This window comes from Lontra canadensis, unplaced genomic scaffold (genome assembly GCF_010015895.1).
Source record: "Lontra canadensis isolate GAN:19392208 unplaced genomic scaffold, GSC_riverotter_1.0 scaffold153, whole genome shotgun sequence".
NCBI lineage: Eukaryota > Metazoa > Chordata > Mammalia > Carnivora > Mustelidae > Lontra > Lontra canadensis.
Window position 1 is genome coordinate 816,640 of NW_022631147.1, and position 15,117 is coordinate 831,756.

The window sequence follows — 15,117 nt, forward strand, 5'->3', positions numbered from 1 at the left end:
TTTCTTTTATTTTTGAAGTTTTTAAAATATATATTTTTAATGAGCTGAAAGTTTGATGGAAAGCACAACGTGGTGGGAACAGCTGAGCAGTGATCCCTGATCTGTTTAGGTTTGCCAGGCACTGAGGGGCGGGATTAGCGGCTCTTGGGAAGTTTGGCCCTAGCTGGCCTGTCACTGGGGAGTCAAAGCCACAGTGACCGTTAGCAGGCACGGAGTCCTGTCCTTGGCTCAGAAACGCTCCCCCCCCACCACCACCACCATGTGGCCTCAGTTGAACCCAGGAGCCGCAGAACCAGAAAAGTTTCACAGGAGCTTGACGAAAAGGTGTGGCAGAAGTGAGAGACGCTGGTGTGAAGGGGGCATCCCCTGGGATAAGAAGTGTCACCCGTTGGGAGACAGAACTCTGCTCGCTGGCAGTGGCAACGTGTGAGGCTGTATGTGGGGGCAGGCCAGAGGCATGGTGGTGGGAGGGCAGGTGTGGGGGAGGGAGGAGGACCACAGGGAATAGGGGCAGCTCTGACTCCTCAGTCCCCAAGAAGGACTGGTAGGTGGAGTTGAGGATGTTTGCACAAGCAAACCCTTTGAAGCTCTTCTCTCGTCCTCCCCACTCTGGACCTGGTTCCCTCCCCTCCATAAAGCCATTAGCTTCTGGTGCCAGCCCTATCTCTGCTCCATCTCTCTTGGTTCCAGTCGGTGCATTCACAGACCTCCTGCCCTGAGGGACGGGGAGGATTTATGGGGGGGGAGAGGGTTGAGGGGGAGGGGGCATCCTTTAGAGGAGGAGAGGTCTGTTAGGAAAGCAGGGTGTGGGGAGCTGTTAGTCGGCCGCGCCAGAGGCCGGATCATTTCCGAGCTGGCTCTGCATGACAAAGGGGAAGGAGCAAGTCTCTTCTTTGATCTGCCCCCTGCAGGCCCCGCACACCTGCCTGTTGGTGCTCCCGCCCCAGCCGAGACCTCAAGAAGAAAAACCAAAAGGGGGTGGGAACCAGGCTGTGGCCCAGCTTTCCTGGATCCTGTTCAGGTCACCTTCCTCTCTTGGTGGCCCCAGGACAAAAATATCTCCCAGGCTGATGACCCGAAGCACCTGCCGCCCCCTCCCGGAGAGCCTGGAGTCCCAGGGCCGGGGGAGCCGCTCGGTGAGACGGGGCGGGAGCGGCTGGGAGCGCGTGCCAGTGTGTGTGTGTGCGCGCGCGTGCGTGTGTGGAGTTGGAGGTGTTAAGGGGTCTGGGAAGAAGACTCATTGGAGATGTGGGGTCACGCCCTGGATGGAAGCTAAGGGGGAAACGAGGTGGAGGTGAGAGGGAGGGGGCGTGTTTTTATAGACTTGCTCTAGGATACAGAAGCAAGGATTTTCCGCCTGTTTCCAAGGGCTGGAGAAAAGGTGCTCTTTCGGGGGATACAGACACGGGCGCGAGTTACAAACAGCATAGGCAAAGATGTGGGAAGCTCTTGAGCTACAAGGAAAGGGGTCGTTGCTTCTGGAAGATGGGTCCTGGGCACAGACCATTGAGGCCAGGGTTGCAGACCAAGAGCTCACCGTTGCCGTCAGCGCTCCTGGCCTCCCCTAGAGGGCTACAGTGCAGAGGAGGGCAAGGAGGCCACCTAGGAAGAGACTACCTCACCCGAGGGAGCTTTGGGGACACATGGCATTTCTCAGACAAGTTGCCCTTGAGGAAGTGCAGAGTCCTCACTCTTCTGTCTGCTCTGTTCCCGGTAAACAAGGGCTGGGATGTGGAAGCTTCCTTGGAGTGGGAAGGGTACAGTTGGGGAGGGAAGACTCCTATTGGGCTGTCAGCAAATCCAACTCCTCAGCTGTTCTTAGTGCCTGGAGGAGAGTTCAGGCTGGAGTGAGACACACAGGGAGGAGCGGATGGTGCGGTGGTTTCTTTGGATGTTCTGGAAGAAGGGCAGGTGTGCACTACAGCGACCAAAGCATCTTCCTTAAAGCTACCTTGAGCACACTCTGTTCTGGAAATGACTTGTTTTCCTTTCTCTTTTCTCCTTTCTCAGCTCATTGTTCCCTTTGGAATTAGGTCCTGGGTAGGGTTCCCACAGTTTGGGGTAAGAGACACAAAGGCGACTGGACCCCTGGTGAGAAGAGTAGCAGTAGGAGATGGAGGATGGAAAGAGGCTGAATCTTTTTGTGGGGGGAACAGAACCTGATGTTGGACAGCCCCCCCCACCCAGCTCATTCTCGGTGCTTTTCCCGATCCTCTTCTCCGCAGGTCCTGCCTCATTGGCTACATCTCCACATTGATTCTCCCTCCATTCTCTCTTCTCCAGGGAGCCCCATTTCAGAAGCCAACCGCCCCCGGGGTCTTCCCAGGGCACTGGGGAGGGCCGAGGCCCAGGCCCACCATGCCCAGCCTGTTGCTGCTTGCCGCTGCTCTGCTGTCCAGCTGGGCCCAGCTTCCAGCTGAAGCCAGCTCCTGGTGGTGAGTGAGAGGGGCTGAGGCCCTTCTCTACAACCTACGCCTCTTTGGTAATTAAATGTGGAGAAGGGTCACCGTGGGTTGTGATCGTTCTTTTATTCGTAGGAATCCTAAGGACCGCTTTTATCCCAGGAAAACTAGGACAGCCTTTTGTCTCACAAGCCCCCAGAGCTAAAGGTTCAGCAAGGATAAAGGATTAGTGCATTTGGTTTTTTCCTCTGATCCTGTCCGCTTTCCCCTTTTTTGGGACCTTCCTCTGTCCCCATGGATTGTTAGAAATAGCTCTCGCTTTGCTATTGGATCAGTAAGAACATGGATTTCTTTTTTTTTCCCAGTGGGTACAGGGAGAGTAGAATTCCTATTTGATAAGTCTGATGACCGGATGAGAGATTTGCAGGACCATTGTGCGTGGCCTTCTTTTGTGTTTTTAAGACTATTGTCATGGCCAAGTCAACCTGGAAATGGCCAGCCCTCCCCACCTATCTTGCCATGTCTGGGCCCCCTTACATTGGTCTCAGAGTCTTTTCTTCTAACTGACCACTTTTCTGTTTCTGGTAGAGGATGAGCCAAAGCGAGAGCCCCTGAACAGATAGAGTGGGTTAGGGGATTTGTGGGTGGGATATGGAAGCGAAAACGTTTAGACTAGGTTGTGATGTATGTAAATTGGCTTCTGTTTGCCAGGCGTAAGGGCAGTGTTACTTGACGGAATTTACTGCTCTCCATCACACCCTGCACTTGGGTTAGAGTGAGTGCGTCACCCGCACTCCCTGAATAAGTCATGTGCTCTCCTGTGGAGGTTTGGCTGTTTCAGTCCTCTGCCTGGAATGAATGTCCTCTGCCTGCTCTATCACCCTTCTCTGCCTGCCCGCCATCCTTTAAGACCCCCTTCGTACTCTGGCCATTGCCTTATAAAAATCTTTTCTCCGGCTGGAAGAGCTCTTTCTCTGTCTGATCACCATGGAGCCAGAAACCCAAGTCTAGCTTTGGCCCTTGACCTCTTCCGTATCATCCGCATTTGTGCCTCAGTTTCCTACAGTGCCCTGTGAAGGCAGGGCCTCTGTTTTAGCAGATTTCTTTTCCAAACCCTTAGTACAGGGCCTTGCACACAGAAGGAAAGCTAAATATGTTGAGTGAATGATTTCAGGCTGCACGCAAGCCTAGGCTCACCCCCGGGCCTTCCGTCCCCTTTCTGGATCTCCGCTGTAGGTCATTAGCTATGAACCCGGTGCAGAGACCTGAGATGTTTATCATCGGTGCCCAGCCCGTGTGCAGCCAGCTTCCTGGGCTCTCCCCTGGCCAGAGGAAGCTGTGCCAACTGTACCAGGAGCACATGGCCTACATCGGGGAGGGAGCCAAGACGGGCATCAAGGAGTGCCAGTACCAATTTCGCCAGCGGCGGTGGAACTGTAGCACAGTGGACAACGCGTCCGTCTTTGGGAGAGTCATGCAGATAGGTAAGAGCCCACCACCGACACATGGCTGGCTACAGGAGCCGGGCTCACCTCCCTGGCCTGGCACAGAGAGCCCCCACGAGTGTCTAGGTGAGTTCTCCGAGGCTTGGAAGTGGTGTGCAAGGGGAGTGGGAGATGCACACTGGAAGCAGAGTCTCAGATGGGATGTCGGTCCCCACCCCTGCTAGCGCTCTGCGAGCCCTCTGCTCCCAGCTTCACCCTGTCTGGGGCAGTCCGCCGGCGACTCACTCCAATAAGGTTGCAGAAACAGCAGAGTTGAGTCAGAGTGGATTAGCAGATGTGCCCACCAACACTGACCTTTGTCTCAGCACAGGTGGGCAGGGGTCAGACAGGGGAAGGGCTTTGACAGCATTGGATAGAGAACCGAAAATCGCAGCTCTGAAAGTCGAGATGAATTTTGCCTCTGCCACTTGGACCCTGAGGGAGAGAGAGAAACTTTGGGCCAAATTGGTGATAGCTGTCATTAACCTGACCCAGATCCAGCCCTGACTTTTCATTCCAAAGGGATGTGTGTGAATGTGGGGGAAGGGGACACATCCAGAAGAAAGATGAGAGGCCACCTCTTCCTGGATTCCTGTCCCTTCCCCTCTCCCCCACTCTCGGACTCTCTGGCTGCCCTATTGCTTAGATGGAGGTGTGATTTGGGGTCTAATTGTTTTAGGTCCTTTTGAAATGCAATCTTCCCCTCCCTGGCAAGAAATTGAGAAATCCGGCCCTATTCTATTGGGTCTGATCCCCAGGGCCATAGAAAGAAGGTGTTAGGGCACTGTATTCTCCTGTCTCCCGTTCTCCAAAAGAATTTCCCTTCCAAGGAAGGAGGACATTTGGGAGTTACCTGGGGCTGGGATTTTCCCCTCAAAGAATTATTTTAGCAGCAAGCAGGGTATGAGGAAGGCCCCTCCCTCCTGACCTCTTTCCCCTACCCATATTGACAAGCGAGGAGGGCGCGGGGGAGGAGTATGCTTTGAACCTTGCTGCCCTCGTCCTTCCTCTAGTATCAACTCCAGGTCTAGACAGGAGAGCTCACGTGTTCCTGCAACAGTCTTACTCGGCAGCTTTCCTAAAGGAATGGACTTGGGGTTGAGTGGGAACTGTTTATGATTTATTGATTCTTTTCAAATACACTTAGTATCCAGTAAAGTCTTAGCCGCACTCCCAGCACTGGGTTCTGGGTGTGGACAGCAGGAGGACCACAGGTTTAGAGAGAGGCATCCACAAATCACTTTCAGGGACCTAAAGGGTGCCTGACATCAGCTAGATCCTTTTTGTGTGTAATTTTATTTGAGTGAGGGCCAAAAAGTGAGCTTCACTTGAGGAAAGGAAGGAGTTAGCAGGAATGGAAGTGCCACTGGGTGCGGACTGGCTTGGGGGAATGACTTGTGCAAGCCTACCCTCCCATTCTCCATTCTCCCTGGACCCTATTCTGTTACGAATGGAACTGCCTGCTTGCCTTATTCTCACAGTTTCTCTTTGTAGCTTCCCTGCAGACTTATGCTACCTGGGAAGCTATCCTCCATTTATGCCCTTGGGCCCAGGGTGCCTCTTGGGGAATCAATCCTCTCTGGGGCTCTCTTATATGACTTCCAAGTAAGTCCTCCCTTCTTTGAAGCTGCTGCAAGGGCCCACCACCAGAGGGCAGCAGAGCAGCTTGGAGGGAGCCAGTGGAACGTCGCTCAGCCTTGGTGGGGGCGCATGGCCGCACCTTCCTGGCAGCTGTGTTGAACTACTGAGGAACAGAGAGAAGGTGTGCTCGTGTCCTGCTGCCTCCTGGTAGGGGAACGATGCCAGGTCTCTAGCAGCAACATGGTTGCGGGTTAATTAGCCTTTATCCTTGAGGTGGTTCGGGTTTCCATTCTGAGTTGTTTCTCCTACAGAGAAGCCCCCCACCTTGCTGCCCATTCCGAAGCCCTGCTGGCTGAGAGTAGCACTACTAGTCTGTACTTCCCAAAGGACCCAGTTGCTCCCCAGGAATGCAGAGCTGCCCACCCTCGGTGCCCCAACCAAAAGAGGCAGAGAGCCCTTGCCAGGACCCTAATCCACCTGAGGACAGAGTGGGATCTGAACCCATCATGATAGGGCAGGACGGTCAGAGCCCATAGTGTCTGCACTATTTTGCTCGGATGCAGGCATATTATTTTGAAAGGCAGTTCTGAGGGGCATGATTCAGCTTGGAAAAGCTTTTTTTGCTAGAGCACTGAGGAAGAAATCAGACATATGTAGCCTGGAAAAGACAACACATAAAAGGCCTATCAGTTGTTTTCAAATGCTGAAAGGCTGTCAAATGGGAATGGATTAGACAGCAGAGCTCCAGCGGGTGGAAGTTACAGGGAGGCGTTTTCCAACTGACTATAAGAAAGAACGTTCTGGTGATTAAAGATGATGGGCTGGGTTGCCTTGAAAACCCAGCCGACTTCCCTGAGGAATGCTGTGAAAAGGAAGAATCCCCGTGGGAGGGATGTAGGCTACAGATCCAGGCTCCTCCCTGTCCCAGGATGCCCGGTCAGGGGGTTGAGACTCCATCTTAGGAAGATTTTTCAGGCATGGCTCCCTCACAGAGGGGAATAGGCCCTCCTCCCTTCAAGCCCGTCGGTCACCCTAGCATCCTTGGTTGCTCATTCTCCTATTCTAACTACCCTAGATTAGATAGAGCGCTGGTCTCTGACCACGGATCAGCCCTGACTCAGATGTGGGTCCTGATGGCTGAATCATGAGTGTGACTTCCTGCCTCGTCTGGGTTTTTCTTGTCCTGCTCCTAGTCCACATCTGACCAGAAGCTGACCCCTGGTTCCCCAAGAAAAACTGACCTGCCCAGTCTGGTCTGGTGGCAAGCTTGACTGTGTCCCGCCTAGATGATCAAGAAGGAGGGCAAAGTGAGAGATCCTTCTAGACCAATTGAGGATTGTAGACTGCTTCCGTCTTCACCAAGACAGGATTATGGGATGTCTACTTCTTTTATTTTTATTTTTTTTTAAAGATTTTATTTATTTATTTGAAAGAGAGTGTGTGTGTGTGTGTATAAGAGAGAGCACAACAGAAAGAGAGAGAATACAGCAGGGGGAAGGCATAGAGGGAGAAACAGACTCCCTGCTGAGTGGGGAGCCAGATATGGGACTTGATCCCAGGACCCTGAGAGATCATGACCCCAGCCAAAGGCAGACCCTTAACTGACTGAGACCCACCCAGGCGCCCCTATTTTATTTTATTTTTTAAGATTTTGTTTTTTTAAGTAATCTCTATACCTGTCGTGGGGCTTGAGTTTACAGCCCCAAGATTAGGAGTCACACACTACCGACTGAGCCAGCCAAGCACCCTTTTTGATTCTAGCCATCCTCGTGCGTGTATAGTGGTTTCGCCAGGTGATTTTTTTTTTTTAAGATTTTATTTATTTATTTGTTAGAGAGAGTACAAGCAGGGGGAGCAGCAGGCAGAGGAAGAAGCAGGCTCCCCGCTGAGCCAGGAGCCCAGTGTGGGACTTGATCCCAGGACCCTGGGATCATGACCTGAGCCGAAGACAGACACTCAACTGACTGAGGCCCCCAGGCATCCTTTCATGGTGATTTTTATTTGCATTTCCCTGGAGGCTGAATATTATTTTTTATAAACGTTTTTATTAAAGTGGAACATATATCCTAGGAGTTTTAAGTGGTTCACTAGAGCAATAGAGAGGAACACAGTTCAGAGTTTCTCCTGGAAGTGATCTGGACATTTAGTGGGATCGTGCCCAGTATCCTGTAGCTGTGGTTTCCCAGTGCTCGCGAGTCAGGAGGCAGCATGGATCCCGCGGAAGGCAGAGCAAAACCGTGTGGATGATTCTGGACATTGTAATTCCGGCTCACTTCTCCTCGTCTCTGCCACTGTCTAGCTAGATAATGGCAACAATAAAAAAGACAGATGTGTGGCCCATCAAGTGGTGAGAAATGGTGACCTGTGTTTTTGCTAGGATACAGACTCCTGCTATTGGTCCCATGATTTCTACTCTGGCTCATTCTGTTCGTCCCACATGTCCCATAAACTCCTTAATGCCCACTCTCCCCTCCATTTAGGTCTGCCTCCTCGGAATCTACTGGCCACGTAACCTCCCCTGGAATGGATGTTAGTGTGGGCCAGGGCTGGAGGGATTCATTCTAGTGTGTGAGCTCACAGGGTAGAGGAGACAAATTTCTGCTCATTATCAAGAGGAGTTCCTAACCATTAGAGCCATGGGACGTGAAAGATGCTTCTCCTGACATAGTTTCCCTCCTGGGAGTGTTAGAGGCCGGGCGATGGTGTTGGGGCCGGGAAAGGTGGAAAGAAGGGAAGGGCCTACCTTCTGGCATCCCTCACCCCCTCTCCCGCCTTCTCTTGCAGGGAGCCGGGAGACCGCCTTCACCTATGCAGTGAGCGCCGCGGGGGTGGTGAACGCCATCAGCAGGGCTTGCAGAGAGGGCGAGCTCTCCACGTGCGGCTGCAGCCGGACAGCGAGGCCCAAGGACCTTCCCCGGGACTGGCTGTGGGGCGGCTGCGGGGACAATGTGGAGTACGGCTACCGCTTTGCCAAGGAGTTCGTGGATGCCCGAGAGCGGGAGAAGAACTTCGCCAAGGGGTCGGAGGAGCAGGGCCGGGTGCTCATGAACCTGCAGAACAACGAGGCGGGGCGGAGGGTAAGCGGAGCTGCCCCACCTCCACACGCACGCGCGTACGCACGCACGCACGCGCACACGCGCACGCACACTCACGCTCACCCTGGGCTAACCCGTTGCTCCTGGGCTGAGCTGGGAGCCCTGGCCTGGCCATGAGGAAGGGGGTCGTCCTGACCATAGGGAATCTTACCTCCAGGATTATGGGATGCCTCTTTTTTTTTTTTTTTTTAAGATTTCATCTATTTATTTGAGAGAGAAAGAGAGCGTGAGAGAGAGCCCACATTGCCGACCCGATCCATTTCACGAGGCTCCATTCCCCAGCTGGGCACGTGCCACTGTCATTTTTATAAACCTCATTAATTTCTCCCAGGACGGCTGTCCCTAGAGCCCTTAGGAGAAGCCTTGTCATCAGATTCCAGGCGCTCGAAGTAGAGTTCTTGTCAAGCAGATAGGACAGTTGGAAGTTGAGGCCATGAGACCCAGCCTAGGGTTTATGATTTGTGAGAGACAGAGGGGAAAGCAGAGCTGATGTTTAAGAGTTGGTGTCGTGCGCATCCAGAGGCCTGATCCTAAAGCACGCGTCCACGCTAATGGCAGACACACTTCGCCGCCAGAGGGCCGTGCAGGAGGCCGGTGGGTGCCTCAGGGTCTCCCTTACAGAGAGGCGTGAGGTCTGAGTGCTGGGTGGCACGAGTCGCTCCAGGCTCAGGGCAAGGGGGGACCACAGACCTCTCAGGAAACGACACAGACTTCTTTCTGGGCGTGTTGTCTGCCTTCGGGTCTGTGTCAAGCCAGCTGGCTCTGGGGCCCAGGCAAGATACTGTCTCAAGACCAAAGAACTAATGAGAAACAATGAGACTAGCGGTTTCCTGAGAATAAGTCAATTCAGAAAGTTCATGTTGGTTCATTTGGTGATTCAGTGACAGGATATGGATATATTTCTAAAAAAGTATTTACCAGTTTTTTAAAAAATCGACTTCTGTTTCTTAGGAACACGTACCAAATAAATGGAATTGAAACAGCTTCTCGTGGACTGGGGACCTGTCATGTTGGGTTGGTAGAACATGGCACGCTTGTGGAAACTTGGTCTCGTCAGTAGTGGGATGTCACGTTGAAATTAGAGTTGTTCATTTGCCCACAGCCTTCCTTTCAGAGCCCATCTCCAGAGGCTAGAGCTGTGTGTGGGGGTGGTGTGAATCCATGGGGTCGTGAGTTCTGGTTGTTGCTCTGGTTCGAACCAGGGCACAGAGAACAGCACTGTCTTAGATGAACTTCCACTCTGAGGACATCTGTGGGGCCACCTCTTTCCCCCACGACTTCCTCTCTGTTTGGCAGCCTGCATGCCAGGCTTTGGGGATCTAACCGTGTGAGAGCCTGGTTTAAAAACAAAACAAAACAAAAAAAAGGTTACGATCTTCACTTTATCCCCCGACTGGCCAAATTCTATCCATTTTTTTTTTAAGATCCTGGTTCAAATACCCACTATTCCCTAAAATCCTTCCCATCCCCCATCATGAGTAGTCTCTGCTTCTGAACTGAGGGAGGTTGATTGCTACCTTTTGAGGTACAGCCTCCTTCGCCTCCTCCCACTGGCTGTATCTCCCTCAGCTCAGGGATTCCGTCCGTCCGTGGCTCCTGGCAGCACTCTCACCGTGCTTTACTCGGGTGGGTGGGTGAGCACATGCGAATCAGAGCAAAGGTCCCACGGTGCCGCCTAGGAAGAGGTCAAATTCATGGAAGGCTGTTTCCTGTCTCTGCTCTGAGCTCTCCTTGGGGCGTTGTGGCAGATGCTGAGGTGACTAGGCCTTCATCCTATTCTGGGCTCCATTTCAGTCACAGTCTTGACCCCACTTCTGCTGGCTCCTCGTTTTATTGCCCTTAATTGTTTGTTTGTTTGTTCTGGCCCTTATCTTGGCCAACCTTCCTTCCATCTGCCTTGTTTCTCACTTACACACCTTCCCCATCTTCCTCTGTCTGTCTCCCTGCCTTTGGGCCCCCTTCCCCCAGTCTCCACACCTCTTCCACAGCCTTTATCTCTCCCTTTGCTTCTGTCTGCACCAGGTTGGGAATTCCTGTCCCTCTTTATTTTTTATCCGCTCTCCAAGAAGCAGGCCTCCACCATCAATCACCATCTGAGGCCAAGGTACTCACCTCCCACCTCCTCACACCTACACAAAAAAATTCCGTAGGGAAGACTAAAATAGTGGCAGGAATTGAAAATTCCCTGGATTTGTATTTTACAACCAGTTAAAGGTTTTATTTTTAAGTCATCTCTACACCCAACACGAGGCTCAAACTCCCAGCCCCGAGATCAGGGGTCGCAAGCTCCACCGACTGAGCCAGTCAGGCACCCCAGCCAATTTTTTTTCCCCCTAATGGAATATCTAGGATCTGACATCTTGGCCACAGAGTAAATCTGGGGCATACTTTGCAGGAAATTTCTCTTGGCCTTTGAGAGGCTCTAGTAACCCCATTTTAGACATTGATGGCCAGAGCGGTTGGTTGATACTGCCTTGTCACTCAAGGGCGTAAGCATTTTCCAGATAAAAGCTGTCTAATCCTCATGACATTCCTATCAGTTACAAAGCTCAGTCACACCATTAGACAGCGCAGAAGAGGGACTTAGGGCTTTGTCAGGAGGCAAGATGCAGAACTAAGAAAATGTTTTAAAATTTTGCTTTTATTGCTTTTCCAGTTGGCAGGAAAGGCTAAAAATTGGGATTTATTTTTCTACCTTCTCCTGTCAGAGGAGCTTCTCTACATTATCAAGAGCAAATATTTAAGAATATGACTGTTACAGTGTCCTTCTTCATAGGGGGGGTGGTGGAATGAATATCTTCTTAGTGAAGATCCATGACACTCTTTCCTCTCCGATTTGTTTTACAAAAGCTCCTGTTTTTCCTCTGCGGTGTCCTCTTCAGCTCTCCTTCCTCAAATCTCCCTAATTGTTGGCTCCCAGTAGAGATGCTTATCCTGTCCCCTTGGTCACTTAGTGGCAGGGTACACAGTTTTAGGCTCTTAATGTTTCCTGCTTCCAGCAGCGCCAGATGCCTGACCTCCCTCTCTAAACCAAGGACCATTTCCAGAGGAATGTCAGGCCCCAGCTCAGACTGGGGGGGATTTTTGCCAGAACAGGGTAATTGCAGACCCCGTCTTTGAAGTGCCTGTTGGAATGGGGTGTTGGTTCCTTTATGCCATGGACCTGGAGCTGCCAGCCCAGTACTGGTGCCTTTAACCTTGGGGAGGAGCCTCCGTCCTTCTCTCCCCTAAGCCGTTTTTAAGCCTCAAGACTGGAGTGCAAAAGGGCTAGTCATTCTGACTCCCTTCTGGGTGGCCCTGAACAGAATATTGAGCCTCTCTAGAGCTTCAGTTTCTCCAGCACACAACAGTAGGGATAATTCCACACCACAAAAAAAGAAAAAAAATCAGGAAGAGTTTTGACAATAGTGATATGAGCTAATGATGGTGAAGCTATTTCTTGCACCTGCAGTGGTGTCTGCACAGTGCTGAATAAAGACACAATCTGGGGACTCTTGAAAAGAAATCCGAGAGAAACCCTTGAAAAAGAGTCCCGACTCAGTCGGTGACAATGGCTGTGGCATAAGAAAATGTTCTGCAGCAGGCTTGCATTTTTATCCCGCCATCTGTACTTCCGGGCCTGCTGCCAGGGCCGTCGGACACAATGCATCAGGGTGCTTTTCATTGAAAAGCACTTTGTAAGCGGCATTCTGGTCGACTCTTGCTTTTTAAAAAATTTTTGATTTGGGATAACCCAAGTTCAGATCCACTCCACGTTGTTGTGGTTCAGTGGCTTTGAGATGGGTTTGTTTTCAGATGAATCACCGCTGTTGGTGGGCCCAGCGACCCACTCTTGCCCGGCCCAGGGCTCCACTCTTCTTCTTCCCTGCTCAGCCTCTCCAGGGGGTGCCAGGCGCAAGGAAATGGTCTTGTTCAACAGCCCCATGTGGTCTGTGCTGAGGTCCCTGTGACTCCGTGGAGTTAATGGCCAAATGTTAACACAGAAAAGGGGGCCGTTGAGTTCTTAGGGGATCTGGCGAAGTCACGAACAGCTTTTGGCCAGCCACCGCCATGCAGTTTCTGTCACGGGCTGGTAGTACAACTGGATTTTTTATTATAGCCCCTGACTGTACTCTGTCTCATGCAAAAGCTGGACACAGTTTGTTGGTTTGTATTTGTTTATTTGAGGCTTGGTTCAAGATAGAAATATCCTTTTTTCCCCTGATCGTGAACATGACACATGTATCATAACAAGTTGAAGTAATAAGACATGGACAAAGTAGGAAGGGCAAGGGCACCAAATGCCATCGTCCTTGGAGCCGATCAGACATGGACATTGCCTCCCCTGTGTTTTTCTGCCCGGTGCTCCTTTTATCTGCTTTCTATCTGGGTAACCAAGCTTCCTGGAAAGATCTTTTTGTACATTTGAGAAACGACTCTTCTGCCCCTCCCCATCCCCTTCCGTGTTTGGCCTCTAGGTGCCCCCAGCCACCCTCCTACCATCTGCCATCACCCCCCCCCCCCCCGCCCCGGGCTCCTCCTTCTGATGCCTTTTTTCTGCCCCCCCTCAGGCTGTGTACAAGATGGCAGACGTGGCCTGCAAATGCCACGGCGTCTCGGGCTCCTGCAGCCTCAAGACGTGCTGGCTGCAGCTGGCCGAGTTCCGAAAGGTGGGGGACCAGCTGAAGGAGAAGTACGACAGCGCGGCCGCCATGCGCATCACCCGCAAAGGCAAGCTGGAGCTGGTCAACAGCCGCTTCAACCAGCCCACCCCGGAGGACCTGGTCTACGTGGACCCCAGCCCGGACTACTGCCTGCGCAACGAGACCACGGGCTCGCTGGGCACGCAGGGCCGCCTGTGCAACAAGACGTCGGAGGGCATGGACGGCTGCGAGCTCATGTGCTGTGGCCGCGGCTACGACCAGTTCAAGAGCGTGCAGACGGAGCGCTGCCACTGCAAGTTCCACTGGTGCTGCTACGTCAAGTGCAAGAAGTGCACGGAGATCGTCGACCAGTACGTCTGTAAATAGCCGGCCGGGGTGCTCTTCCGGCCGCTTCGCCACTCTGCCTCACAAAGTTTATATTATATAAATCTATATAAATCTATTTTATATTTGTATAAATAAAGGGATGGATGATAAATAATTAAGAGAAGAAAATGGAAAGGAAAAGCTTATTTAAGAGACGCTGGAGGTGTTTGAGGATTGCGCTGTGCTTGGTTCTCTACTCCCGGTGGGTGCGGGGGCAGGGGCTCTCCCCCCTCCCTGTTGCGGGGACTCTCCGGATATAGGGACATGGGACTAGTCACTGTCTATCCACCATGGCCTGGAGGAGACAAGTGGCGGTTGGATGCAGAAGATGATTTTGTCTGGAAGTCTGGAGCCTTTGCCGGCTGGATGACCACTCTGTGACTCCTGTCACTGGGCCAGGAGACCCTGTGCAAGGCGGCAGGAGCTCTGCTTACACCATCCCATCTTCAGGGTCTTGTCCGGAATACTGACTGGTTCCGGAAGAGGGCTGGTGTTTTCTTACCCTTTCCCTCGGGCATGTCCTGGCAGAATCCACAGTTAACAGGAATGGGCCGAGGTCTGATGTCATCCCTGACAGGTGACCACAGAGGGACCTGCACCTCCGCAGACTCCCAGGCATGTCTGTCTAGCGAGCATTACCCACCCTCCACAGTTCACTAGGTCCTGCCACCGGTTCCCGCACTGAGAGGAAAGGGGGTCAATTGGCCTGACATGTTAGGAGAGAGATGAACTGAATGTTTGTGCCTGAGCCACAGAGAGCCAGGAGTGAAACTGGACTGAGCAAACGTTGCACCATGCTCCCACAGGGAGAGGAAACGGGATGCTGCTGCTGTCACTTCCTCCACCCCGGGGGAGGCCCCCTGAGCGACAGGATGTGTGGCCGGGTCAGGCTCGGCTGGCCTGGCTTGCTCTTTTCATCTCTGCCCCAGATGTACAGTTTCTGCCTGACATTAAAGACCCTTCACTGGAGTTTCTCTCCCTTTCCTTCTTTGGACACACAATAATCTTTCATGAGTCTCCTTTTCTTTTTGATCTGATCCTTGGAACCCTGGTACATGGCGTGCGCATGTGGAAGAGGGTAAGGAAATGGAAACTTTGCAGGGCTCTAGTCTGGTGGTCGGAGACAGAGACAGAGTAATAAGAGAATTGAATAAGGGAAAGCATTTAAGCACTCTCCCCAAAGATCAGCCCAAACTTAAATACTTGTAAATGCTAGCTATTACTATTACTCTTAGGAGCAAAAGAATTCAGAGATTTCAGTTTAAACCTCATGTTGCCCTTCCCTTCTTCTCCCATCCTACAACACCCCACCCCTGGTCACCCCTGGTTTGTTCACTGGGTCCTTGGTAGAACACAGGTAATGGGGACACTCTCTGCACCCTTGTCTCTGTTGCCATGTCCAGTCTCAGACTCCAGAATCTGGAGCCAGGAGAGAGAAGAAGATAGAGGATGATCCACGAAGGGAGATGTTACTTTCTAGAAAGGGAGGAAGTAGTTCCTGGGACACATGGGTCCAGGTGCACAAGAGTGACCAGCTTACAAGGGA

At 52.1% G+C, this 15,117-nt stretch overlaps 1 protein-coding gene across 3 annotated transcripts in view; it reads left to right on the forward strand.

Moving 5' to 3' along the window:
- WNT5B (Wnt family member 5B) overlaps positions 1-14,625 on the forward strand; it is a 105,076-nt gene extending 90,451 nt beyond the window's left edge. Inside the window, exons 1-5 of one of the 3 annotated variants that reach the window (XM_032844377.1) lie at positions 295-324; positions 2,284-2,435; positions 3,639-3,886; positions 8,252-8,544; positions 13,113-14,625. In XM_032844377.1, coding sequence (XP_032700268.1) covers positions 2,359-2,435; positions 3,639-3,886; positions 8,252-8,544; positions 13,113-13,571 — 1,077 coding nt within the window. In that variant the 5' untranslated portion in view covers positions 295-324; positions 2,284-2,358 and the 3' untranslated portion in view covers positions 13,572-14,625. Of the gene's footprint in view, positions 1-294; positions 325-876; positions 1,137-2,283; positions 2,436-3,638; positions 3,887-8,251; positions 8,545-13,112 lie in introns of those variants that run through there. The other 2 variants (XM_032844375.1, XM_032844376.1) reach the window with 2 other exon arrangements.
- Positions 14,626-15,117: the final 492 nt, after the last annotated feature.